We start from the raw sequence: 23,655 nt of genomic DNA, 5'->3' as shown, positions 1-23,655 counted from the left end.
GAAGGGAGCCGGCCTGCGCTGTCGGGGGAGCGCGGTGATGACGTCACGAGGCGCACGCCGCCGATACGCAAACATGGCGCGCCGGGCTCCCATCACCATGGAGACCAGCGGCGTCCTGCACCCCCCCATCACCCCCACCCCCACAGCGAGGGCCAGAGGCCTCCCCCGGCACTCAACGGACGGGCACACGGCACCCGGCGGCACACAGCTTCATTGCGAACCGGCAGCGCTGCCAACACACCGACACGGGGCTCCAACACCGGAGCTCCCCCCCCACACACACCATGAGGGGCAGCGCAGGCCCGGGAAGGCCGCCTCCTCCTCCTCCTCCTCCTCCTCCCGGTAAGGCACGGCGGCGAGTCCCGGCCCTTCAGCGCGACATCATCCGCACAAACTCTGCACAAAGAACCACAGCATTAACCCCAAATAAAGCCGGCAATAAGCCCCAAATACAGCTGGCAATAGGGAGGCCCCCCCATCCATGGCTCCATTGTCCCCCAGTTAAAGCTGGGATCAATAGGGCCCCCCCCCCCTCCTTCACCCTGCCCCCATTTACCTTCAAAGTCCACCAGGCCGTCCCCATTGAGATCCACGTCCTTGAGGATCTCGTCCACCTCGCGGTAGTTGAGCTGCTGGCCCAGCAGCTTCCTCATGGCCTCCCGCAGCTCCGCCATGCTGATCTGCCCGTCCCCATTGGTGTCGAACTGCCCCATAGGAGACCCAGCATCACCACTGTGCTCCCAGCACTGCACCCCCTCCCCTCCCCCAATCCCGGCCCTGCTGCCCCCAGCCCTCACCTCACGGAAGGCATCGCGCAGCTCCTTGATCCCAATCATATCCGCTGTCTCCGCCAGCATCTTGGGGCCCATCAGCTCCACAAAGTCATCAAAATCCACTTTGCCGCCTGCTGGAAGGACCAAAGGGGGATTACAAATCAGCGGGGGTGGTACCACTGTGGCAATATGGGGTTACTTCCCCCTTGTCCTGGCACCTACTGATCTGCTGGGACAGCTCAATGAGCTCCATCTCGGTGGGCATGTAGCCCATGGTGCGCATGCATTCACCCAGGTCCTTGTAGCTGATGTAGCCATCGCGGTCCTTGTCAAACTCCTTGAAGGCTTGTTTCAACTCTAGGGGCAGCACAGGGAGAATGGTGACACCTATAGACAGCCATGGGGGCACCCTACAGGTGGGGGCAGGTGAGGACGAAGGGAGCAGCACTCAGACAGGGACTGTGAGGGATAGATGCTGAGATGGGGACCAGCATGGGGAGCTGAAGAGAATGGGTGTGAAGATGGGGACTGAATGGGAAAGGTGGCACAATGGGAACTGGGATAGGGAGCCAGTGGAACAGGTGCTGATATGGGGACTGAAGAGAACAGGTGTCAAGATGGGGACAAAGCACATTAAGAACATGAGAACTGGGGCAGGGAGCCAGGAGAAAAGGTGATGAGATGGAAAATGGGATGGAGACACAAGGAAATAGGTGTCAAGATAGCAAACAAGTGGGATGGATGGCACAGTGGGGACTTGGGATGGGGACCCAATGGAATGGGGCAGAGGTTGCAATGGGGATTAATGGGAATGGGCAGAGAGATGGAGACCAGGATGAAGGCTAAGGGGAATGGGTGCTGAGATGGAGACTGAGATGAGGACCCAAGGAAACAGGCGTTGAGATGGGGACTGAGTGGGATGGGTGACACAATGGGGATTGAGGTCGGATCCAGTGGAAGAGGTGCTGAGATGGGGACCAGGATGGGGAACAAGGGGAACAGGTAGTGAGATGAAGATTGAGACAGGTTGAAAGATGGGGACAGGGCAGAATAAGAGGCACAGTGGGGACCAGGGTGGAGGACATAGTAGAAGAGGTGCCAAGATGGGGAATGGGATGGGGACTGAGAGGAACAGGTGGTGAGATGAAGATAAAAGGAAACATGTGGCAAGATGTGGACTGGGATAGGAATTAAGGGGAATGGGTATCAAGACAGAGACCAAGCAGGATAGATGGCACAATGGGGACTGGGATGGAAACCCAGTGGAATAGGTGCTGAGATGGGGACCAGGATGAGGACCAAGGGGAACGGGTGGTGAAACAGGGGCTGGGATGGCAATGAACAGGAATGGGTGGTGAGATAGGGACCCGGATGGGGACTGCAAGGAACAAGTGCTGTGATGGGGACTGAGATAAACAGATGGAAAGACAGGAACAGGGATGGGAAGTGAGAGGAACAGGTGCTGAGATGGGGACCAGGACAGAAAGTGAGGGGAACATGTGGAGAGACAGGGATCAAACAGGACGGGTGGCAAGATGGGAACTGGGATGGGGAATAAGGGGAATGGGTATGGGTGAGACCCCACACCGAAGCAGCAACCCTGGCCCCACATTTCACCTTCAATCTCCTCCGGCCGCAGCTCCCGGTCCTGACAAAGAGAACACAGGCTGGAGGATGGCTCCCTCCCCACAGCCACCCCAAATCCACACCAGTGGGCAGCTGTGAGGGCACTGACCCCAAAGGATGCGCCCCAGGGGGGGTACAACACTCACATACCAGCTGTGTGATGGCAATGCTCTGCCGGAGGAAGATGCACGCCGGCCCCACCAGCCCATGCAGCACCGAATAGCTCTGCAACGGCGGGGATTGCGCAGCCTCTGCCAGCTCCTCACCATCCTGGGGTCCGGGGGGGCCAGAGCGCTGCTTCCCATCCTGCAAGCAGAGCCGGAGGGCAGTAGGAAACCCAGCACAGCCCCCAGGCACCCCCCTGCACTAAGACCTTACCTTAGAGAGCCTCCGCTCGGGGGTCTTGGTGCAGTTGCCCATGGCCGGGGGGTGCCCAGGCATAACCGTTCCCCCCCCGGGGGGCGGCCTGGCACAGTGCTGGGGGGCCGCCTCTGTGGCCCGGCCGCGCCAGGACGGGTTTTTTTTATAGTAACAGAGGCTGCGTGCGTGGGGATTTACGGTTTTTATGGAATATCTCGGGATATGCAGGGCAAGGCGGGGGGGGGGAAGGGGGGGGCACACGCTGCCCGCACACACACATAATCCCTCGGATTATGCTCGGCCACAACGCTCCAGATGTGGAGGAGCCGCCCAGCTGTTCCCATGGAGGGGGGGCGCGTCATCGCCTCATCCACTGCCACCCCCCCCCCCCAACCTAACCCTAACCCCACACCCGTGTCCTTCCCGTGCCCCCCATTACCTGCCCGCCCCCGTTACCTGCATGGAGCTGGGGGGCAGCTGGGGCTCCTCGCTGCTCCGCCGCCCCCCGCCCTCTCTCCGTTGCCCCCGGGGGTTGCGGCGGCCCCGTTTTCCCCCGGGGGGGGCTCGGCACGGGGCGGGCATTGGGCTGCCGGGGGGGCGGCGCTGGGGGCTGCGGATGAACAGGAACATGACGGCTCGTGGCCGGTGCTCGGGGCTCACTGCCCCCCCGCCGAGCACCGGATCGGATCCCACAGTGCCGGGGTGAGATTGCAGCGGGGAAACCGGATCCGAGGGCCGGGATACACGAGCCGAGACATTGACACCGGACTGCGAGACCGCGGGGGGCCCACGGTGCGGGGACAGGGGGTGGGAGAGCCGGGGCCTAAGAGCTGCAGTGAGGCCTGCGGGGAGCCCCGGGCGCCGTGCCGGGGTTGGCCCCGTGAAGGCCGCGCCATCCTCACACCGCGGGGCCGACCCCAACACTGACCCCCGCTTGGTTTCGCTGATGTCATCAAAGCGCGCCGCGGCGCTCTCCGATGACGCCACACCTGTGCGACGCAGCGGGGGGCGCCTGAAGGTGGCGGCGGAGCGTCATGGCCGCCTGGCAGCTCCGGGCCCTGCGCCGCCTCCCCAGCGCCACCGCCGGCTTCTCGGTGAGCGCCGCAGCGATCGCTCGGCTCGGTTCCGAGCTCGGGGCCGCGCTGAGCTCCTCCTTTCCCCGCAGACAGCGCCGAAGAAGACGCAGTTCGGCTCTTTGAAGGATGAGGACCGCATCTTTACCAACCTCTATGGGCGGCACGAGTGGAGGTGGGAGACGGGAACCGGGAACGGGGGGGAGGAACGGGGGCTGCATGGGGGGCTACGGGGTGCTGACAGCCGCCATATTGTGCCCTTAGGCTGCAGGGAGCGCTGCGGAGGGGAGACTGGTACAAGACCAAGGAGATCATCCTGAAGGGCGTCGACTGGATCCTGGCGGAGATCAAGGCCTCGGGGCTGCGGGGCAGAGGGGGGGCCGGCTTCCCCACCGGCCTCAAGTGGAGCTTCATGAACAAACCGCCCGATGGAAGGTGGGAGGGGTGGGACATGAGTGGGGATGCTGTGATAGGGACGCTGGAGGGCCGGGGGGGGCTGGGAGCTGACAGGGAACAGGGACATGGGGAGCAGGGGACACCGGTTGGGAGAGAGAAAAGGGGTGTTTGGGACATTGGGGGACACGGGGTTGGGAGATGGGGCAGTTGTGATTGCAGGCAGTGGGGACAGAGAGGTCTGGGGGCATAAGGATGGGGATTACAGGACATCATGTGGCTAAGTGACATTGGGGTACAGGCACAGGGAAGGGAGTGATTGAGGATAAAGTAGTTGGAGCACTGAGGAGAGAGGGATTGGGCTGAGAGGGGATGGGATTACTTAGGGACATTGGGAGGGGGGGTAGTGGGGAGATGGAGGAGAGGGATGATCTTGTAGGTCTTTTCCAACCTTGGTGATGGTGTGATTATGGGGGACATGGAGCTGGGAGATGGGGCAGGGTGCTGACACTGACACGACGTCCTGTCAGACCCAAGTACCTGGTGGTGAACGCCGATGAGGGGGAACCAGGAACCTGCAAGGACCGGGAGATCATGAGGCACGACCCACACAAGCTGGTGGAGGGCTGCCTGGTGGCCGGCCGTGCCATGGGAGCCCGTGCTGCCTACATCTACATCCGCGGCGAGTTCTACAATGAGGCCTCCAACCTGCAGGTGGGTGCCATGGATGCAGTGTGATGTGTGCGGGGATGTCCCCTGCTGCTATCTGCCTTGTCATCCCCTCCTCAGGTGGCCATCAGGGAAGCGTATGAGGCTGGGTTTCTGGGGAAGAACGCCTGTGGTTCTGACTATGCCTTCGATGTCTTCGTGGTGAGGGGTGCTGGGGCATATATCTGTGGTGAGGAGACAGCACTCATTGAGTCCATTGAGGGCAAGCAGGGCAAGCCACGTCTCAAGCCGCCCTTTCCTGCTGATGTGGGTACGTCCTGGAGCCTTTCTGCCCATCTCCACTCCCCTAATTCCCTCTAGTACCACTCACAGCTCTCGATTCCCTCCAGGAGTCTTTGGCTGTCCCACCACGGTGGCTAATGTGGAGACGGTGGCTGTGGCCCCCACCATCTGCCGCCGTGGTGGTGCCTGGTTTGCTGGCTTTGGACGTGAGCGTAACTCCGGGACAAAGCTTTTCAACATCTCTGGCCACGTCAACAACCCCTGCACAGTGGAGGAGGAGATGTCGGTGCCGCTGAAGGAGCTCATTGAGAAGCATGCTGGTAAGCACCATACTCAAATGCAATGGGACGGTCCAGCCAGGCTTGGCTCAGTGTATCCCCTCTATTTTGGCAGGGGGTGTCCGTGGTGGCTGGGACAACCTGCTGGCTGTCATCCCGGGGGGCTCCTCCACCCCACTGCTCCCAAAGTCAGTGTGTGAGACTGTGCTGATGGACTTCGATTCCCTGATACAGGCGCAGAGCGGGCTCGGAACAGCTGCCGTCATTGTCATGGATAAATCGGTACAGGGTGAGCCCTCCCCAGGCTGCCCCGTCCCCTGAATGAGTGTTCCCTGAGTGTGTCTCCTTCCTTCCTCCTTAGACTGACATTGTCAAAGCGATCGCTCGTCTCATCGAGTTCTACAAGCACGAGAGCTGTGGGCAGTGCACCCCGTGCCGGGAGGGTGAGCATGGGGCTGTGCCATAGGGTCCATCACTGTGTCACAGGGTCCATCACTATGACACAGGGCCCATCACCGTGTCCCTGTCCCCACAGGTGTTGACTGGATGAATAAGGTGATGGCCCGCTTCGTGCGGGGCGACGCACAGGCAGCTGAGATCGATGCCCTGTGGGAGATCAGCAAGCAGATTGAAGGCCACACCATCTGTGCACTGGGTGATGGTGCCGCTTGGCCCGTGCAGGTGAACTATGGGATGGCAATGGGATTTGAGGGGATTGACTCTCAGCCTCACCAACCCTGCTTTGTTTCTCAACCCAGGGCCTCATCCGCCACTTTAGGCCGGAGCTGGAGGACAGGATGCGGCGCTTCGGAGAGGCCAAAGCACGAGCGGCCTCAGCATGAGGAGGTCAGAATGGTGGCAGCAGTGGCAATGTGCTTTCGCTGCTCCCGGTGGGTTCTTGCCCAGTCTTGGGGCTCCTTAATAAACACTGCTGCAACTGAAGTGGTTTGAAACATGGCTTTTTAATAAAGTCACATCTAAACATCAACCAGTGGCACAGAGAGGGTGGACAGTGGTGTAACCATGCCACCCTCCATCCCAACACTTTCTACCTCCATCACCCCCAGAGCCTCGGCTCCTTCCAAAGTGCAGCTCAAGCCCTTTTTTGGGGAGCAATGACGCCGCGGGCAGGCACGTGGGTCTTCCTGCAGTACAGGTCGGGTGCCAGCAGCTCCAATGTCAGCTCGGTGATGATGGCTGTCAGCCCCCAGATGCGGTGGGGGCCGTTGAGGAAGACGGGCAGAGTGTAGCCGTAACGACCCGCAGTGCGGAAATGGGTGTAGCCCTGGTTCTCTTCCTGCAGGAGGTGCTCCAGAGGCAGAGTGAAGACCTCAGCCACCTGTAAAGGCAGGAAGAGGGTTGGGGGGACACACCTGGGTGGCATCGGGGATGGGGATGAAGTTTAGGGGGGTCACCCACCTCATCAGGGTTTGGGGACAGTGTCAGGTCCTCCAGGGGTCCCAGGTTGGCCACCACGGGGACCACGAGCATCCCTTGCTAGCAAGGAGCACGTGGCAGAGGGACAGGGTGATAAATGGCACTATGCTGCAGCCACCCCATATGTCCCATCCCAAACCCACCACGTCCCTGCCACCTTATCCCCAGCCACCCCATGTCCATCCATGTGTCTCCACTGCCCCACTCTCCATCCTGTCACCCTGTTCCCAGGCCCCACTGTCCCACCTCCCAGCCCCATCCTCCCTGAACCCCAATGTCCCCATCCCCACACACTCCATCCCTGTATCCCCACCAACTCGCCCCATCTCCACTGTGTCCCCAGTGTCCCTGTCACCTTGGTCCCGGTCACCTCTGTTCCATTTCCCAGCCACACGGTGTCCCCATTGCCCCCAGTTACACTTTATTCCCAACCACCAGCCCCGTGTCCCCCGATCCATGCCCCATGTCCCACTGCAGTTACCCCCACATCCCCATTCCGTTCCCAGCGTCCCTGTCCTCATTCTTCCCCATACACTGTCCCCACCCTTCCCATGTCCCATGTCCCCCTTGTGTCCCCCTGTCCCCGCTCCGTACCCTCTCGGGCAGCCCTCGCAGCCGCCCCCATACTCTGTCCTCCCGCAGGTTCAGCCCCAGCTCCTCCCGAGCCTCTCGCAGCGCGGTGCCCTCCGCTCCACTGTCCGTCGCCTCCCGTTTCCCCCCGGGGAAGCTACAACGGGGCGGGGGGGGGCAGCGCTGCGGCAGGGCCGGTTGAGTGGGGTGCCCCCCACCCCATAACCCCCATCTCCCTCCGCACTACCTCACATCGCCGCCGTAGGGCCCTCGCAGCCGGCTGCAGCGCAGCGTATAGAGCAGAGCGGGGCGGCCCCGCACGGAGCACAGCGGCACCAGCACGGCAGCCCCCGCCTCCCCGCCTCCCCCCGCCGCCCCCTCCGCCAGCAGCCGCCGGCAGCGCCGCTCCGTGGCCCCGCACAGCGTGACGCGATGCGGGACACCCCTCACCCAGCTGCCCACCCGCATGACTGCACCGCCCCGGGACGGAGGGAAGGACCGCCCCCCGCCCCCCCGGGGGCCTGCAGCGCTCCCAGCGGCTGTACGGCGTAGTTATGGGACGCTGGGTACATGGGTGCAATAGGGTGCAGCCTCCCCTGCAGGGCATGCAACGCCCTGAGCGGGCGTGCAACGCTGCTGCCGGATGTACAAAGGACTGCAGCAACATAAGGTGTGCCTGAACCTTCCCCTCCTGCCCCACAGCCCTGACACAGCACATTCAAGCCTCTTTGGAACAGTGGAGATCAACCAGGCAAGGCAGGATCCACCCCCCCACCACAAAAGCCCCACAACAGACACTCACACAGATGTTTTTCATCGCTCAAAATTAAATGATTAAAAAAAAAACCAAACAAAAAAACAAAGTATAGAAATCACCACTCGCTCATAATTGTTTCTCGGTAAAGATCAATGTGGGTTTATGGCTCCGCTCCCCCCCACCCCCCCACTTCAGCGGAACCTCCTCTCATCCCACACGTATCGTTTCCCTGCGGGCACCTTGCGGAAGAACAGGCTGTTTCCTCTGCTCATGTTGCCCTGGAACAGAATGAGGAGCAGCATGGGAGTCATTCAGGGCTGCCCTTAGCCCTAAAACAGCCCCATAGTGGCAGCCCCATAGTGGCTCTTACTTCCTTGTGCAGCTGGCTCCAGCAGTCCAGCCAGGAGGAGTAGGCGGGTGCATAGGGGAGCAGGCCCCCAGCCAGCCTGGTAAGGAGAGCACAGTGTTATTTCCACCCAGGGATAACATAGGACCCATCATTCCGCAGCCCTGAGCTCCATCTGTAACACTGCTGAGGCTCCAGCTCCCACCCCGCACCTCCCCATGGCCACGCTTGCTCAGCCTTGGGGGGTTGGGAACCATTCTTGCCCTCTGGGAGCTTCCTTTGGGGACATCTGACGTGGCTGGCACGCACACATGGTGAGCATGAGAGACGAGGGAAGGTGGTGGTGGTGGTGGCAGTGCGCTCACCCGCAGTTATTGACAGCCATCAGGTTGGAGACCAGCACGAAGGGGTATGTCAGCATGCTGGCGAGGAACTGCAAGGCAAAGCAAAGCTGCTCAGTGGGGAACACCATGAGCATCCCAACATGTCCCTGTGGGTTCTACTCACCCCGGTGACTGCCTGCGAGTAGCTCTTCATCTCCGTCATTGAGACCTGGGGGGGAGGAAGGCACTGTGAAGCCCACCTGGAGACCTGAGCATCCCTTGAGACTGTGATCACCCCCAGCCTGGCACAGAGCACATACCCCATTCTCCAGCGCGTATGTGTTGATGAGGTAGGCCAGCATGTTGCAGAGCCAGAGTGAGATGATGTCTCCAAGGAGCCGAGGAACAAGGCCCCTGGAAGGGAAGAAGTTTAAGGTTTAGGAGAAGGAGGCAGCAGATCTACACTCAATTGAAGAGCTCACAGCCTCAGGAATGTGGATACTCAGGAAATAACAGGCATGGTTTGATGCTTCCCCAGGCACCAAACAACCACATAGTGGATTACACAAGATGTGGGTGCTCCATCCCTACGGGTGCCCAAGGCCAGGCTGGATGGGTCCCTGTGCAGCATGATGTGATGGGGGGGTTTGTGGTCCCTTCCAACCCAACCATCCTGTGGTTCTATGAACGTGGGGCAGGTGCTGTGATTACATGCCATTAGCTTGCCCAACGAGTACATCCACAACCCAGAGCACTCACGCAAAGAACCCCAGGATGCCTTCTTCTCGGTAAATCGTGGCGAAGGCGCTTAGTGTTCCGCTGTACCAAGAAGAAGAGGAGAGGGCATCGGTCACACCAAACAGAGCCATGGGGGACATGGCTCCCTGTGGTTTCCCCCCTGTACCTGTACTTGGTCTCCCTGCCGATGAACTGCACCATGCATCGCAGGGTGATCACTGCGGGCAGAGCTGAGCTCAGTGTGGCACGGCGGGACGGCACCGAGGCCATCACCATGATGTCCACAGAGGCAGAGTGGTGGTTATAGGGAACCACGGGGGTACGTACCGTGGAAGGGGTGGGTGATGAGGGTGGCAGCAGAGCGAGCGACCATCTCTTGGGAGGTCTGGAGGAGAGAAGAGCTGTCAGAGGCAAAAAGAGCGGGCAGAGGGGAGCCCTGCAGCACCTCCTTCATCTCACCTCCTTCAGCACCTGCTCCAATGAGGACACGGGCTCCTTCTTGCTGGCTCCTGGCTGCAGAGAGGCAAAAGCATGAGGTAACCCCTGGAAATACCCCCCCAGCCTAAAAGCCCCCACGTACCTCAGCCTTCTCAGCCTCCTGGTACCGCTGTGGAGAGAAGCACAGTGTCAGCACTGACCCACCAGCGGCGGCTGGTAATGAACGCACGCAGGGGGGCACGGTACCTGCAGCACTTTGCTGTGCACCACGGTGCCGATGGCGCTGGAGCAGAGCCGGGGGGCCAGGCCTTTGAACAGCCCCGCTCTGCCATCCACCTTCACGATGTGTTTGGCTGCAGGAGAGACGGGCGGCATCAGAGACCCGCTGTGTGATACCGCCGCCGTACGGGGCCGTGCTGGAACACTCACCGTAGGCAAAGAGCCCTGGAAGCTGGTAGACCTGGCGGCCGAAGATGTTCCTGCCCAGGGTGGGCGGCAGCGGCTCGTATCCCACCTGCGGTACGACAGCACGGACGGTCCCCACGGCCGCCCCCCGAAGCGCTGCGCCGCCCCCCGGCCCCCCCTTACCTGCACCAGCACCTTCACGTACATGAGAGGCTGCGAGAGCACGGTCAGCCCCGAGCCCAGCAGCAACTGCGAAGCCTCGTCCGCCATGCTGCCGCCCCGGCGCCACGGCCCAAAGGACACCTCCACCGCTTCCGCTTCCGCCTCCTGGCGACTTCCGGCGCGCTCGCTTCCTACTTCCGGTCTGGTCGCCATTGCGACGCGGCCTACGTAACCCTGGGAGCCCGAGGCCTGCAGGAGCATGAGGACAACATGGCAGCCGGCCCTCGGCAGCCCAGCATCTCCCCCCATGCGACACAAACACGGCGCAGCCACGACAAAGCTGCCTTTAATGCCGAGTGCAGGCGGAGCAGCGCAGCGCTGTGAGGCCGGGCCGCCTCCCGCAGCCAGCAGCAGCAGCAGCCACACGCAGGGACAGCCCCGCTGTGGTGCCCCGTGGGGAAGGCCGCGCCCTGCCCTGCTGTGAGGAAGCAGTGCTGGTGGAGATGGGGGAGATGGCACCCCGTGTGGCCATGGCAGTGCTGTGGCGGTGGTATGTGGTGTGTGCACCTGGAACGGCTCCGTGCAGCTCCTCTGCTTCCTCACGGCCTCTTGGTGTGGGGACGGGGACAGATGGCGACGGCTGTGGCTGCTGGGGCACAGAAGTGGGGCTGAAGGCACTGCGAGTCCCACTATGGCAGGCAGAGGTTGGCTGAGCCACGCTCACCGGGTCACCGCTGTGACTCCATTGGGTGGCATTGGGCCTGCGCATGGCATTCCTCGCTCTGCGGCTCCAGAACCGCTTCCTCCTCCTCAGCTGCAGCTGAGGTGCCACACTGGCACCTTGTCCCTTCTGTCCCCAGGGGCTCTCGCTCCTCTCCAGGGACCCGTCAGACACGGAGCTGTCAGAGCCGCTGGTGCTGTGTGAGGGAGAAGACAACTGCAGCCAGTGCCACTGTCACTGTTCCCATGGATGTCACCACCGGGACACACCTGGACTCCAGCTCTGAGGTGGAGACGTCACTCCAGCTCTGCCCAGAGCCCAGCCGCTGCCGCAGCAATGCATCCACCTCCTCCAGGCACTGCTGGAACTGTATGATGGAGCCGGTGTCATTGTCACTGCACTGCGGGGCTGCTGCTGCCTGCAGTCACCCACCCACCTTGGCTGGATTGGGGTCACAGAAGTCTAGCAGTGTGTCACACAGGTGGTACCCCAATGATTTCAGGTCCTCCACAGTGAAGTGTGAGTTCCTCCCACCTGTGGGATAACAAAAGAAGTAGTTGCATCCCTCACCAGGCCCCAGAGCCTGTCCTTAGGGCTGGACTTGGGCTTCTGAGTGTGACGCCATCACCAGCGCTGCCCCTCACCCAGTGTGGAGCCACCAAAGGCCGCCTCTAAGGTGTAGCTGTTGGCAATGCCCATCCTCCACATGACCACCCTGCCCGTCCCCTCCTTGCTCTTCTGCACCTTGAACTTGCAGCTGGAGAAGGAGAACTGCGGCCCCACACCGTGACAGCAACCGATGTCACTGTGCTGCTGCCCACTGCAGGTTACCAGGCGCCAAGCCCACCTTGTCAGGTGCGTTTTTGCTTAGCATCAGTGGGAAAACCCGCTCCCGCAGCCGCATCTCAGAGCCATCCCGACCACCGTCGCAGCCGTACATGAAGACGTTGTTCTTGCGGCTGTGCCCGTGGAAATCACAGTACAGCACCACCTCCCTCTCCGCCAACAGCCTGCAGGTACCAGTCAGGATACAGCATCCAACACCCCACAGGTACCATTAAGGATATAGCATCCAACACTCCTCTGGCTGCTCTTACATCACCAACCTCACCTCTCCACCATGGCCCGCAGGTGCCAGACGGCTGGGAAAGACCCCTGAGACCCCGTCCTGTAGGCACGGTTGGGGTCACGGCCGGCCAGAGAGCAGCGGGAGTTACCCACCACCACCCCATCGGGGTTGAGCATGGGCACCACCTTGAAGACAAAGAGCTGGCGCAGGAGCTGAGCATCAGGAGCGGCGCTGAGGATGAAATCGAGGAAGCCCTGCATGGCCCAGGAGCCACCGCTTTCTCCTGGGTGCACCCGGGCACTCAGCACCACTGCACGCTTGGCTGCACCGCCGGATGGAGCAGTGATGGTGAGCATGTAGACCATGTTACCGGCCAGGCTGCGGCACAGCACCCGCACTGCACAGTACCGTGAGCGCGCTGGGTCAGCCGCCACTGCCTGCAGGTACCGCTGCAGGTCCGAGTAGGTGTAGGGGTAGCAGTGGGCGAAGTAGCACGTGTCGCTGTCGTGGGGAAAGCAGGCGCTCCAGGACAGGCGGAAGGCGGCCGACTCCTCCCCGCTGCCCCCTCGGTAATAGCGGATGTTGGTGCCGATGCGGCGCCAACCGATGCCGTGGCTCTGGGCATCCTTTTGTGAGTAGAACAGCGGGCACATGCCCTTGCCATAGAGGCTCTTCGGCTTGGCCAGATTGGCGATGGTGAAGCAGTAGGAGGTGTCTTTCCGTGTGTTTTGCACGCGGAAATAGAACCACTGGGTGTGCTTGGCGGTGTACAGGTCTGGCCGCAGCGTCAGCACATATTCATAGGGGCCCCTGGTGGGCAGAAGGGCCACACTTAGGCACCTTGGCACGTCACTGTGTCCCGCTGCCTGTTCCCATCACCACCACCCTTACACCTTCACTGCTTTCTGGAGGTTGCCACCCTCAAAGCGCGACTCAAACAGCAGCGTGTTGTCCTGGGAGCTCTCTAGGGTGGCTGCCGGTGAGGAAAGGGGGCCTGGGGCTCCCCCAGCCCGAGCACGGGTGAAGCAGGAGCTTGAGGGCACTGGGAACAGCTGGGCTTAGCACCCCAGGGGTAGCACGAGGGTGAGGAGGGGGGGAGCAGCACCCTTGGGCACTACCTGGGTTGAGCTGGTAGACGATGGTGCCCTGCTCCTCACCCATTGGTAGCTGTGGGTGGTCTGTGGGCTGGTAGAAGGGTTCTGGTTCAGGGGGGATCCATTCTAGGGAGGGATAGAGTCAAACCCCATTATCGTCGCAGGGGTTAGCCATGGGGACAAGGATAGGAAAAGGCAGAGTGCTACCTCACCAATGTGCTTGATGGTCTCCTTGATGACCTCACACTCAATGGGCCAGCGGGGAGCAGGAAGTGGTCCTTGTGCTGAGGGAAGGGCAAAGAGAGCCCGTGGCTCCCTGGGTGACTCATAACCCTGCAAGGGGATCATCTGCAGGGCCCTGGGGGCTGCAGAACGGCCCAGGGAGCTCCCAGCCCCGTGGTGCAGTTTGAGCAGAGAACAGGCAGCACGAGCTGGAAGGGATGGAGACAACGCTCCTGGTGTCACCTTGCCAGGAGTGCTGCAGCCCATTGCTGGGGGTTCTACTCACAGCTTGGGTCCTTCCCCATGCCCCACTGGGTGCCAGAGTCAGCACAGTGGCATTCAGTATGTCCCCATGGAGACACAGAGCTCTGCTGGCTGGCTGGCTTCTGGCCTTTGGGAGAGCATTGCTGGAGCCCAACCAGGATGGGGGTCCCACAGGCTGGGGGACAAGAAGGTGACACGCAGCTCTCACCTTGGAAGTAGCCGTAGTAGCACAGGTGTCCACGCATGAAGCTGTCGTAGGGCTCAGGGACAGCCTGGACAGAACGGTGCCATCAGGCCCTGCTGGCAGCCCCCAGTCCTCCTCCCAACCCCCCCCCCGGCAACCCCCAACCTGTGCAGCTGGGTGCCTTGGGAGCCACATGGCTTCGAGAGGAGCTCAACCCTCTTCTTTCCCCTTCTGTTCACAGACGCGGTCGCTCAGCGACCGCTGGCAGTGGTGAAGGATGGGGCGTTCCCAGAGTGGAGCTGGGAAAGGAGCCAGAGGAACCGAGTTGTTTGCTGTGCCCTGGTGGACACCAAGGGAAGCACATACATGGCCCATACCCCTCAGTGCCCATACTGCAGGTGACACTCCATCCCCAGCCCACAGTGTCAATCCAAACACGTGAACCCCAAACATCCCTCTTGTCATTCAAGCAGACGGCACATCCCAAACTGCTACAATTTATTGGACAACAGTTGAGTCATAAAGGGCTCCAAACTGTACAACTGTAAAAAACAGCGCTCCACGGACGCTTCATGTGCTCGATGCGGTTTTCCTCCGCTTCAGCCGTGCTCTCCAGTCCTCTGGCAGTGCTTCGAAGTTGGCGTTCCTCTCCGCCATGCCACTGCAGGGACAAAGCAGGGTGTCAGCACCCATGTGGTGCAAAGGGACACTCTCCCCACCACTCTTTCCCCAATACAGAGACTCCAGATCACACTCCCTGCCTCTAAAGGAGATGGCTCTTGACAGCAGTGCCCCATGACAAAGCTCCCGTGTCCATACCTGAGCAGCTGTTGCTGCTTCCACTCCTCAATGCGCCTCTGCGCTGTTGTCTCCCGGTCCTCCTCACTGGAGCTGGAGTTCTCCTCCTCATCGAGCTCCCGCTGGATGCTCTGCCACTTCTTTACCAGCGACGGCATCTTTGTTTTGCCCTTCTTGCTCTGCAAAGGAATTAAACAGGCTGCAGTTAGGCACAGCACCAAGCCAGCAGGCACACAGGCAACAGAACAGCCCAGGAGCATCCTCCTACCTTCTCTTTCCTCCCCTTCCTTGGCTTTTCAGGTTTATCTGGCGGCGGCGGCGCTTTGGGTGTAGGAGGTGGGGGTGTCTGGGGTGGAGGTGGGGGAGGTGGGTGCTCAGCGGTGCTGGTGGCAGGCAGGGAGCCTCGTGCTGGGGATGGTGGCACAGCAGCGAGGCTGGCGGGCATGGCGCACTCGGAGTAGCTCATGACGGACGGTGCAGCGGGTGCCGTCACACCCAAGTAGCCGGGCTGCATGGCCATGCTGGATGGCTGGGGGACAGCATGTCCCGGCGGCAGGCGGAGGCTGGCACGGCTCTGCATCTCACCCTGCAGGCGCTGGCGTGGCCTCAGGGAGGTGAGGGGCACAGGCGAAGGCTGGTACTTGCCAGCAGCCATCAGGGGCTGGCTGTAGATGACGGGGCAGCTGCCGATGGTGGCCGTTCGCTGCATCAGCTCCGGGTTCATCTCAGCGGCTTTCCGCTTCTGGGGCTTGGCAGAGAGCAGCAGGGCAGGGCTGGGTTCTGCAGCACCCTGCAATGGAAAGCACTTGGCTCAGAACTCAGGCAGCAGGTATGCAACTCAATGGGAACATGGCTTGCTAGTTGGAGACACCAGTTGAGCCCCAGCTGTGCTCACCTGGCTCCTGCTGACAGCCGGGCGCAGGAGAGGCTTGAGCAGAGCATCTTCCTCCGTCCCCGGGGCAGGTGGCTCCTCACCCCCTTCATCTTCCATCTCCACTTCCTGGATCTCGCCGTCTTCTCCAGGAGGTGGTGGGGGTGGCGGTGGCGGCGGCGAGTCAGGTGGAGGCGGAGGCGGCGGAGGCATTTCCAAAGGCAAGGGAGGTTGGAGGACCGGGACAGAGGACTGAAGCAGAGTCCAAAATGGAGTGAGCGGCATGAGAGACGTAGCAGGGACTTGGCCTGAGAAGGATTCTTTACAAAGGGAGCCTGAAGAATACATAGTGACACAGGCTTGAAAACCCAGGCTACTGACCGCGCTGCCGCTCCGCTACCAGCATGGGCGCGTGCTGCCTCCTTCCAAGGCCCTGCTGCTGAACAGGGAGGCTCACCTAAAGCTACCGCCACCGCCACACGGACGGGGACCCGCTCCCAGGGCCGGGAGTGCCACACCAAGCTCCCCCCCCTTCATCTTCCTACCCCCGCACCGTACCTGTTGAACTCTCAGTGGCGTCGCCGGGATGCTCTCCTTTATCTTTGGGAGGTGGTGGTTTGGGAGGACCGTCGGCTTTTCTGTCGGCGCTCTGCTGTCCTTCATCTTCATCCTCTCCGTCGGGGAACTCCCACTGCGACTCTCCTGAGTGCTCGTTAACATAGAAATAGCGCCTATGCTCCCTAAATCACAAGAAAGAAAACAAAGCTTTAGATTCCCTTCCCGCACAGCGACACTCCAAGGCAGGCCCCGCCCACGACAGCAGTGTGCTCTCGCAGGGAAGACCCTCTGCAGCTGGGCTGCCGCTCCCAAATGCGACAAACAACTTTGAGGATAGAGGCAGGAGAGGCCCAGGCCAGCTTGCTCCAAGCTAGCAGCCCCACTGGCTCCGTGAGCACTGCCCCGAGCCCCCTGCTCCGAGGGAGGGGAGGGCTGAGAGCGGGCCAGTGTGCAGCAGAGCCACGTCGCACTAGCACTGGGACTTTGAGCCGCCACCTCGGCTTAAAGTTCCCCCTCCAAGAAGGGGCACCAGGGAACAGCCCAATGAGAAGCGGCTGCCCCCCAACCCCGCGGTGCATGGAGGTCGCTTTTATGATATTCTTGGTGTCAAACATACAGTGAATGCTAGAGAGAGGGAGCGGATCTGGGAGCTGAAAAACAAAAGAGCAAAGATTTCAAATAAAGGAAAATTAATCGAGAAAGCCAAATAGACAAAGAAATGTTTGGGTCTGACCTGCTGGCAGGAGACAGAAATCTTGTTCTTCATTCCGGCGATGAGTTGAAGTTTGTCCTTTGTCAGAGCTGTTGGTCAGAAGAGGTGATCCAGAGATCCTGCAAAGTTCACAGAGCTCTCGCATGCGCGACCCCCCAGGCCCGCCCAACGCAGCAGCGCTTTACACTCGTGTGAGTGCCACCAGCTCTGTCCAAACAGTGGATTGGCTCCGTCTCAAAGCACTGAGCGCTCGCTCTGCATTTCTCTCATTTGGCGGCCGGCTCAAACTCTGTAAGTGCCGCAAGTCGCTCTGCCTGCCCAGCACTGCTAACGGAGTCTCCGAGAGGGACGGCGCCGCGTCGTCAGGTGGTGATGGTCACAAATCATGTCTGAGATGTCAGAGATGAAAGGTGAGAAAGGTAGGAGAGGGCGTACCTGTCCCAGTGGCAGGACCAGCCTTTAGGGGTGGCGTTTATTTCGTATTGTTTTAGCTGTTCGGCTGCATCTTGGAGTTTGCGTTTGAGGTAGTTTCCATTGAGAGCACCTTCTCGCCAGTCTGCAATGCGGGTCTAGAGGGGGCAAGAACCGGGGGGAAGCCGTTGAGGGGAGGAGCTGCCGGCAGTCCCAGGGACGGGACTCAAGGTCTGGGAGAGGCTCCCTTATGGCACAGGACTCGAGGGGCTGGGAGGAGGAGCCCGCCTCTGCGCAAAGCCATGCTCGCGCCCCACCGAGGATGGGCCCTGCGGTGCTGGAGCCACGAGCTTCACGCAGCGCGCGCACAGCGGGATCCGCTTGGAGATGGAAGGCCGGAACGAGGGGCGAAGGCTCGGTTACCTCTGTCTGCAACAGCAACATGTGGAAGTTGGAGACAGATTGTCTGTTGATGCCCAGGAACTCCAGTTTACTAGTCAGAGTGTTTGCCAGCTCTCCGATCTGAAACTGCCGGGGAGAAAGGGGGGAAGAGTCAGCAGCTGCGCTTGGGCACTGTCGCCGGGCTGCCATGCCCACTCCGGAATGTCCCTGGGGTCCCACTGCAGTCCTGCGGTGAGGATGCATGCCCTGCTCCTGTGCTGGTCGCTCCCTCTGCCCAGCCCACTCCCTCCCGCAGCCTCTGCTGCTTCCTGGGGACCATTCCCTACTACTAGCTGCAGCTCCTGGCTCCAAATCAGCCAAAGGGCCTGGCGTCACAGCAGAGCAAACGCAGATCGCTACATCATCAAATACTTCAAGTGCTTCCCAAAGGAAATGGGACAGGATCCATCTTTTAGCCTTTGCAAATCACTGCTTTCCAGACAGTGCCGAGAAAGGCACCAGCTCCAGATTTACTCCTGAGCTGAGGCAGCATCTGCATTACAATCCAGCCCACGGTAAGCACAACTCAACTCCAGCACCCCACGGGAGCTCTATGAGGGGACGTGCCCCGGGGGAGCAATCTGAAGGCAAGGGGTGAGCTGGGAAGCAACAGAGAGCAGCAGAGATGCCTGCAGGGGGACATCACAATTGCTTGGAGAAGGACTCTGAAACCATTCCATTTTCTATGGTTCTGCAGAAGAGACCTTGGAAAGTTCCCAAAGCCAACAACAGGACCGGGCTGATGAGCCATGCTAGAGGAGCCCGAGGCAGGGAAACAAATTCCCGCACTGCAGTCCCTATGAAGAAGGCAGGAAGGTCTCAAATGAGGGGACGGCTCCGCAGCGCAGGATCTCCTACAAACCAGGCTGAAGAGGATGACCCCGAACCGACGAAGCGAACGGAGCAAGTTACCCAAGGAGCCGGCATTCCTCCAACAGCGCTAAAGGGATCCTGCACGTGAAATCACCACGCTACGGCACACAGTCCATCACACAGAGCACCTCCAGCACCAGAAGAAAAGGTGACAGCAAATGTGACACTTTAACAGGCTACCAGCAGCTGGCTGGGATGCAGCAGCCAATGAGAACAATCCTCGCCACAGGCTCTGTTGTGTTTTTTTTATCATAAATTAGAAACCCACAAAAGCCTTGTGCCCATCTGTGCTACACGCTGGAGGAGGTTTTGTGCACAGAACGTCACATCACACCTCAAAACCCTGCTAAGAGTTTTTTTTGACAGAGGTTAAATGTGGCACAAGGATGATAAAGCCCTTTCACGCTGTAAAAATGATTAAAATTAGGGGAAATAAGGGCAAGGTTACACGTGAGTTTTCTCAGCAGAACATTTCCTGGGGGGTTCTACTGCAAGCCAGAGACTCCTCGTCCACAAACTGTCTGGCAAAGGGAGGGATGCAACCTGCTAATGAAGCAGATCTCAGTAGCAAGCGACTGAGGAATGAAGGGGACAGGTTGCAAAGGACAAATAGGGAGATGCCCCCTGTCCTCCTGCATAGCCATCAGCAGAGCCTGAAGCTCTGTGTGCACGCATTACGGCTCAGGAATCAAAGAATCACTAAGGTTGGATAAGACCTCTGAAAGATCAAGTCCAATGTCAACCCATGCCCATGGAGCCCATTAGCCACGTCCCTCAGTGCCACAAGCCTACATTTCTTAAACACGTCCAGCAAGGGGTGCTGGGAATTGTTTGGCTGCTTAGAAAAATGGACTGAACCTCAGAAAAGAATGTACCAGAGCAATGGTGTGGGAATCACCTGTTTGCATCCAGCAGCCCATCGCTGCTTCATAAAATAAAGCTAAGCATGGAGCAGGAAGACCAGCACTAGCAGCATCTGGACACAGATTGCTTATGGACAAGGAGTCTTGGGCCTAGAAACTGATGGGGTGTGTGAGAGAGAACACTGCAAGACCATTACAGCAAGAACTTAAGGCAAAAGTCTTTGTTCTCTCTCGTGGCAAGAGTGCGAATCATTCATTCTGCCTCTATCCTCCTTTTCTCTTTTGAAAAAGCTCCTTTGAAGCCTCTGCTGCTGGCTCCTGCTGGAGACAGGGCATGAGGCTACAGAGATGCTGGCCTGATCCTGCACAGCTGCTCTGCCACAGGGTGAGCTGGCCCCACTGTCCCCTTCAGGACCCCAGGACCTGCTGCCGTCCCTGCCGCACAATGGAACACATCACACGTCTGTATAGTTCCATACCTTTAGGTCCTGCTCCTCCTCTTCTATTTTTGGTGCCACTTGTGCTTTGACTTTCTCCTGGGGCTCCTCAGACTCTGCCTCTTTGTCTGAAGGCCCATCAGCTGCTTCTGTGCTCACAGCTGCAGGAGAAAAAACAAGAGGTGAGCCTGTCAGCCACAGTGCTGTCCACACGCCTCGTATCACACTGAGGAGCCAAAGCCAGGGGCCTGTTTCCTATGAGAAAAGCCTGAAATTTAAAAGCAGAGAGGGCTGCAGCCCCTGTATGTCAGATGGTCGTTATCCTTCTAGAAAGAACACACGGGACTCAGTGAATGGCAGCTGCCACAACACAAGGATGAGGAACAGAGAGGAAATGCTGAGCGCCAGCAGCCAAGCGACCAATCGTTGAACTCCTGCAGGTTAATAGTTTGTTACAAAGAAGCATCAGGTATTAAAAGGTTGAGACAACCATCAAAGGAGATCACACAGCTCCCAGGAGCTGTCAGTATGGGAAGGTTTCGTTTGGGCTACGTTGCAGGACAGCAGCAACTCAGTACCTGCCCACGTGCCAGGGAGGAAGTTTTGCAAGGAAGTCCAACCAGAGCCATTGTGTTACAAAATCACACTCCTGGTACATCCTGGTGTTCAGCTCCCTTTGCTACCCCACAGCAGCAGGGTGCAGGTTAAACTTGAACAGCTTCATGTTCCCCAGATGCCAACTGGGAAAGCTTCAGTGCTGCAGGAGAGCTGGCTCTGGGCACCATCTCCCCTGAGCCTGTGAGGCAGGAGGAAATTTCCTATGCACTAAATGTGGAGCCAGATGGCTCTTGGGGACAACTGAGCTGCATGAAATGTGGCTGCTCTTACCCAGAGATGAAGGAACAGAACTTAACAAGTGAGGTAACAGCTCCTGGCATATCCCTGCTAGGGTTTACAATGTTGTAAGAGAAGTTTGCAGGGCATGAAGCCACAGTTACACCTTTGCGTTCTCTTTTCAGCTGACACATTAAGTGCCAGCACTCTCCTAACTACTTTACTTGAAGGATAAAGGAGAGGATTTGGCAGAGTGGGAGTTATCTCTGCAACATTGGCAGCTGAGCTGAGCGTCACCACTGCCAGCCAGCCCTGTGCCCTGTCACCTACCTCACCTCCTGGCTCCACGTGCCTTCGGGGATGAGAAGGGAGCCTTTCAAATTACCTGCTTCTGCTGCCTCTGGGCTCTCCCGGCCCGTTTTGCTTGAGCCTCGACTAGCAGAATCAGGGCTGGCTGCTCCTGCAAACAGTTTCCATTTCCCCCTCTTTGAGGCCAGCCTGCGGGTTGCATCCTGTGAGGCCGACTGGCTCCCATCAGAGAGCGGGCTGGAGCCTGAAATGCTGCCATCTCCTTCCTCCAAAGCACGCAGCTCTGCCTGCAGAGACACAAGACAGTGAGCAGCACATTGGGGGTCCAAAGTGCTCCAAATACATGTTGCATACATAAGAACTACTCTAATTAGAATGCGGAGTTAAGGGAAGTGAACAGGAAGCAACAGCTCTGGAACCACCAGCAGAGCATCCGTGTGAAGCTGTACTATCAGCTCCATGAATGGTACAGGACACAAAGAGCACCCCTCCCAAAAGGCTCAAGAAGGGATGGGAACAGCTACTACTGATGCCTCGTTAATTTACTGCCAGCCATTTTTCATTGCTTTTTCTGTACCAAATCACCTTCTTTCTTTCCAGCGCCATCTCCAGCTCAAGGGTGTCTTGCTCTTCCTCCTCCTCCCCGCTCTCCCCTGACTGCACTACACTGCACAGCTCCTCCTGCAGCGTGTCCTCCAGGGGATCCTTGCTCAGTTTGGGCTCTTCACACGCAGCTGGCACCTCCTCTGCTTTCACCTCCTCTTCTGGGGGCGGCTCAACTTCCTCTTTGCAGATCACCTTTCTCCTCCAGCGCTCCTCTTCCTCCTTCACCACATCCGGCACCAGCGGTGCCAGCAGGGCTGCAGCCACCCCTTTCTTCTCCTCTTCACTGTTGGAGAGCGCCTGCACTCCTTCATTTACTTCCTGTGGGGTTTAAGTGCTGCATCAATGACTGCATGCAGCCCCAGACTCAAGTGGGGGTTCGGAAGCAGAGCAGAATGATTCTCCTTGGCTGCCTAACTCACCTTCTTCACCTCCCGCTTCACCCCAGGTCTGGCAGCACTTATTGGACTCGTTTTCTCCTGTGCCAGTGGCTCAGCAGCTGCTGGGAAGCTCCCATTGCTGCCTGCTGCCGTGCTGCTGAGAGGGAAAATGCGCCAACAGTCAGCACAGGGATGCAGCCCCTTCCTCCCTCCTTCCCCCCCAGCCTGGGTGCACACTCACCTGGGCTGCTGGTAGTGCTGCAGGCCCTGCACCTGAGCTGCTAAATACTGTGGCAGCTCCCAGGTCACCTCGTTGCTCTGTGTGTTCCAGTAGTAATAGCAGCCTGTGTTCTCATCCCACACCTCCTGCCAGTCACCCATCTCCAGTTCTCCCACTGAAAGGGAGCAAAGCAGGTCACTCGTAGGGCAGACGCCCCTTACACTGTATATAAGCCACCCCACGCTGCTCTCACCTCCTGCCAGCGAGCACTGCGTGTCGTACTGCCACTCCGGGGCCACGGCTGCATCCGTGCCATTGGCGGTGGCCGTGCCCGGCTCCTTGGGCTCCGGGCGGGGCGGGGTGGGAGGCGGCGCAGCGGCAGCGGGGGTGGGCTCGGCTGGCTGCGGGGGGGCCGTGATGGCGTCGATCTCCTTGTAAAAGCAATACAATGAAAGGGCGTGATGGAGAAGCCGAAGGACGCCGGGGGTGGGGGGGTTAAAGGAAGGATGGAAGGTGGGCGCTTACAGCCAGGAAGTTGGCCAGCGTGCTGTCGATGTCGGTCGGGTTGTTCCCGTTGGTCCCGGCGGGCCGTGCCGGCTTCTCGCCGCCTTCCCCTTCCTCATCATCGCTGTCGGCGTAGGCGCCCAGCAGGCACAGCCCACCTGCAGCGGGGGGTCGGGGGTGTTTATGGCCCATCCGAGCCGTCCCGGTGCCGTGGGGGGAGCAGCGGTCGGTCCCTACCTGTGGGTTTGACGGCGGCGGGCGCGGGGGGCGGCGGGTTCGGGGCGCTGCGGGGGGGGTCCGGCACCGCCTCGGCTTCGTCTGCGGGAGGAAAAGGGGGAACGGGTCCAACGGGGGCACCGAGATCGGGGGGAGCCGCCCCACACACGGCCCCGCTCGGAGGCCGCGCTAGGCCGCGCCCCGCCAACAAAGCGGCTCCTCCTTTACCCGGCTCCGAGCCCGACTCCGTCCCTTCCGCCGCCTGTCCCGAAGGCCCCGCATCCTCCCGGCGCGGTCCCGGCGGGGACAGCTGCAGGATGGGCCGGCGGCCCGGCGCGCTGCGGGACTTCTTCCCCATGGCGGCGGCGGACAACGACCGCGCGGGGCGAGCGGCGGCCGCGCTGTGCGTCACGGCGTGTGACGTCAGCGCGTCGCATTACG

General features: G+C 60.0%; 6 protein-coding genes across 13 annotated transcripts; 1 reads left to right on the top strand and 5 right to left on the bottom strand.

Moving 5' to 3' along the window:
- Positions 1-192: 192 nt before the first annotated feature.
- Positions 193-3,698, bottom strand: CABP2 (calcium binding protein 2). Of its 4 annotated transcripts, XM_015863092.2 has the most exons (8): positions 3,216-3,285; positions 2,778-2,937; positions 2,550-2,705; positions 2,391-2,421; positions 996-1,130; positions 798-907; positions 557-704; positions 193-396 (listed from the first exon to the last, which is right to left on the bottom strand). In XM_015863092.2, the coding sequence occupies exons 2-8, from the start codon at positions 2,838-2,840 to the stop codon at positions 371-373; spliced, it is 669 nt and encodes a 222-aa protein (XP_015718578.1). In that variant the 5' UTR covers positions 2,841-2,937; positions 3,216-3,285; the 3' UTR covers positions 193-370. The 4 variants fall into 4 exon arrangements, with proteins under 4 accessions (XP_015718578.1, XP_015718576.1, XP_015718575.1 ...); XM_015863090.2 differs by lacking the exon at positions 2,778-2,937 and having other exon boundaries at positions 798-904; positions 3,216-3,698; XM_015863089.2 differs by lacking the exon at positions 2,778-2,937 and having other exon boundaries at positions 3,216-3,693.
- Positions 3,699-3,718: 20 nt separating this feature from the next.
- Positions 3,719-6,396, top strand: NDUFV1 (NADH:ubiquinone oxidoreductase core subunit V1). Its single transcript, XM_015863086.2, has 10 exons — positions 3,719-3,853; positions 3,925-4,007; positions 4,097-4,267; positions 4,756-4,939; positions 5,015-5,204; positions 5,284-5,496; positions 5,570-5,736; positions 5,816-5,897; positions 5,990-6,135; positions 6,213-6,396. The coding sequence occupies exons 1-10, from the start codon at positions 3,794-3,796 to the stop codon at positions 6,294-6,296; spliced, it is 1,380 nt and encodes a 459-aa protein (XP_015718572.1). The 5' UTR covers positions 3,719-3,793; the 3' UTR covers positions 6,297-6,396.
- A 1-nt stretch (position 6,397) lies between these two features.
- Positions 6,398-7,944, bottom strand: NUDT8 (nudix hydrolase 8). The gene is made up of 4 exons (XM_015863094.2): positions 7,709-7,944; positions 7,486-7,618; positions 6,874-6,951; positions 6,398-6,793 (listed from the first exon to the last, which is right to left on the bottom strand). The coding sequence occupies exons 1-4, from the start codon at positions 7,927-7,929 to the stop codon at positions 6,548-6,550; spliced, it is 678 nt and encodes a 225-aa protein (XP_015718580.1). The 5' UTR covers positions 7,930-7,944; the 3' UTR covers positions 6,398-6,547.
- A 324-nt stretch (positions 7,945-8,268) lies between these two features.
- MTCH2 (mitochondrial carrier 2) lies at positions 8,269-10,810 on the bottom strand. The gene is made up of 13 exons (XM_015863088.2): positions 10,652-10,810; positions 10,493-10,577; positions 10,310-10,416; positions 10,206-10,232; positions 10,085-10,138; positions 9,953-10,010; positions 9,792-9,843; positions 9,647-9,706; positions 9,208-9,301; positions 9,072-9,116; positions 8,930-8,997; positions 8,589-8,664; positions 8,269-8,496 (listed from the first exon to the last, which is right to left on the bottom strand). Exons 1-13 carry the CDS (start codon positions 10,736-10,738, stop codon positions 8,410-8,412), a joined length of 900 nt encoding a protein of 299 aa, XP_015718574.1. The 5' UTR covers positions 10,739-10,810; the 3' UTR covers positions 8,269-8,409.
- A 150-nt stretch (positions 10,811-10,960) lies between these two features.
- On the bottom strand, positions 10,961-14,462 carry AGBL2 (ATP/GTP binding protein like 2). 2 transcript variants are annotated; one of them, XM_032444695.1, is made up of 12 exons: positions 14,350-14,462; positions 14,023-14,272; positions 13,727-13,945; positions 13,539-13,640; positions 13,312-13,462; positions 12,463-13,230; positions 12,199-12,361; positions 11,996-12,122; positions 11,788-11,885; positions 11,621-11,718; positions 11,355-11,547; positions 10,961-11,279 (listed from the first exon to the last, which is right to left on the bottom strand). In XM_032444695.1, the coding sequence occupies exons 1-12, from the start codon at positions 14,377-14,379 to the stop codon at positions 10,977-10,979; spliced, it is 2,502 nt and encodes an 833-aa protein (XP_032300586.1). In that variant the 5' UTR covers positions 14,380-14,462; the 3' UTR covers positions 10,961-10,976. The 2 variants fall into 2 exon arrangements, with proteins under 2 accessions (XP_032300586.1, XP_015718558.1); XM_015863072.2 differs by having other exon boundaries at positions 10,961-11,547.
- A 203-nt stretch (positions 14,463-14,665) lies between these two features.
- On the bottom strand, positions 14,666-23,627 carry FNBP4 (formin binding protein 4). 4 transcript variants are annotated; one of them, XM_015863067.1, is made up of 17 exons: positions 23,443-23,627; positions 23,236-23,316; positions 23,020-23,156; positions 22,748-22,925; positions 22,516-22,669; positions 22,317-22,431; positions 21,877-22,215; positions 21,368-21,578; positions 20,191-20,309; positions 17,958-18,062; positions 17,559-17,692; positions 17,145-17,242; positions 16,412-16,593; positions 15,878-16,105; positions 15,251-15,772; positions 15,004-15,161; positions 14,666-14,845 (listed from the first exon to the last, which is right to left on the bottom strand). In XM_015863067.1, the coding sequence occupies exons 1-17, from the start codon at positions 23,570-23,572 to the stop codon at positions 14,755-14,757; spliced, it is 2,982 nt and encodes a 993-aa protein (XP_015718553.1). In that variant the 5' UTR covers positions 23,573-23,627; the 3' UTR covers positions 14,666-14,754. The 4 variants fall into 4 exon arrangements, with proteins under 4 accessions (XP_015718553.1, XP_015718554.1, XP_015718555.1 ...); XM_015863068.1 differs by having other exon boundaries at positions 22,317-22,428; XM_015863069.1 differs by lacking the exon at positions 17,145-17,242 and having other exon boundaries at positions 15,878-16,188; positions 23,443-23,626.
- Positions 23,628-23,655: the final 28 nt, after the last annotated feature.

The sequence above is a fragment of the Coturnix japonica genome, chromosome 5 (genome assembly GCF_001577835.2).
Source record: "Coturnix japonica isolate 7356 chromosome 5, Coturnix japonica 2.1, whole genome shotgun sequence".
Lineage (NCBI taxonomy): Eukaryota > Metazoa > Chordata > Aves > Galliformes > Phasianidae > Coturnix > Coturnix japonica.
This window is presented reverse-complemented; position numbering and strand designations above follow the sequence as displayed.

What these genes read in the sequence shown, in the direction of transcription:
- NDUFV1 (XM_015863086.2), top strand. Translation starts at nt 3,794, where the DNA reads ATGGCCGCCTGGCAGCTCCGGGCCCTGCGCCGCCTCCCCAGCGCCACC. An exon ending in AACAAACCGCCCGATGGAAG is followed by an intron (nt 4,268 to 4,755) that starts GTGGGAGGGGTG and finishes ACGTCCTGTCAG; the next exon opens with ACCCAAGTACCTGGTGGTGA. An exon ending in GCCCTTTCCTGCTGATGTGG is followed by an intron (nt 5,205 to 5,283) that starts GTACGTCCTGGA and finishes GATTCCCTCCAG; the next exon opens with GAGTCTTTGGCTGTCCCACC.
- NUDT8 (XM_015863094.2), bottom strand. Translation starts at nt 7,929, where the DNA reads ATGCGGGTGGGCAGCTGGGTGAGGGGTGTCCCGCATCGCGTCACGCTG. An exon ending in CCCTACGGCGGCGATGTGAG is followed by an intron (nt 7,619 to 7,708) that starts GTAGTGCGGAGG and finishes GCCCCGTTGTAG; the next exon opens with CTTCCCCGGGGGGAAACGGG. An exon ending in TGCGAGGGCTGCCCGAGAGG is followed by an intron (nt 6,952 to 7,485) that starts GTACGGAGCGGG and finishes GCTCCTTGCTAG; the next exon opens with CAAGGGATGCTCGTGGTCCC.
- AGBL2 (XM_015863072.2), bottom strand. Translation starts at nt 14,379, where the DNA reads ATGTGGCTCCCAAGGCACCCAGCTGCACAG. An exon ending in GGAGACCATCAAGCACATTG is followed by an intron (nt 13,641 to 13,726) that starts GTGAGGTAGCAC and finishes ATCCCTCCCTAG; the next exon opens with AATGGATCCCCCCTGAACCA. An exon ending in ACCTCAGAGCTGGAGTCCAG is followed by an intron (nt 11,548 to 11,620) that starts GTGTGTCCCGGT and finishes TCCCTCACACAG; the next exon opens with CACCAGCGGCTCTGACAGCT.
- MTCH2 (XM_015863088.2), bottom strand. Translation starts at nt 10,738, where the DNA reads ATGGCGGACGAGGCTTCGCAGTTGCTGCTGGGCTCGGGGCTGACCGTG. An exon ending in CATCACCCACCCCTTCCACG is followed by an intron (nt 9,844 to 9,952) that starts GTACGTACCCCC and finishes CTCTGCCCGCAG; the next exon opens with TGATCACCCTGCGATGCATG. An exon ending in GGCATCCTGGGGTTCTTTGC is followed by an intron (nt 9,302 to 9,646) that starts GTGAGTGCTCTG and finishes CTTCCCTTCCAG; the next exon opens with GGGCCTTGTTCCTCGGCTCC.
- FNBP4 (XM_015863067.1), bottom strand. Translation starts at nt 23,572, where the DNA reads ATGGGGAAGAAGTCCCGCAGCGCGCCGGGCCGCCGGCCCATCCTGCAG. An exon ending in TGGCGCTGGAAAGAAAGAAG is followed by an intron (nt 21,579 to 21,876) that starts GTGATTTGGTAC and finishes GTGTCTCTGCAG; the next exon opens with GCAGAGCTGCGTGCTTTGGA. An exon ending in GGAAGGGGAGGAAAGAGAAG is followed by an intron (nt 15,162 to 15,250) that starts GTAGGAGGATGC and finishes ATTCCTTTGCAG; the next exon opens with AGCAAGAAGGGCAAAACAAA.
- CABP2 (XM_015863089.2), bottom strand. Translation starts at nt 3,389, where the DNA reads ATGTTCCTGTTCATCCGCAGCCCCCAGCGCCGCCCCCCCGGCAGCCCA. An exon ending in GCGGCCGGAGGAGATTGAAG is followed by an intron (nt 1,131 to 2,390) that starts GTGAAATGTGGG and finishes TGCTGCCCCTAG; the next exon opens with AGTTGAAACAAGCCTTCAAG. An exon ending in TGAGCTGTCCCAGCAGATCA is followed by an intron (nt 908 to 995) that starts GTAGGTGCCAGG and finishes TGGTCCTTCCAG; the next exon opens with CAGGCGGCAAAGTGGATTTT.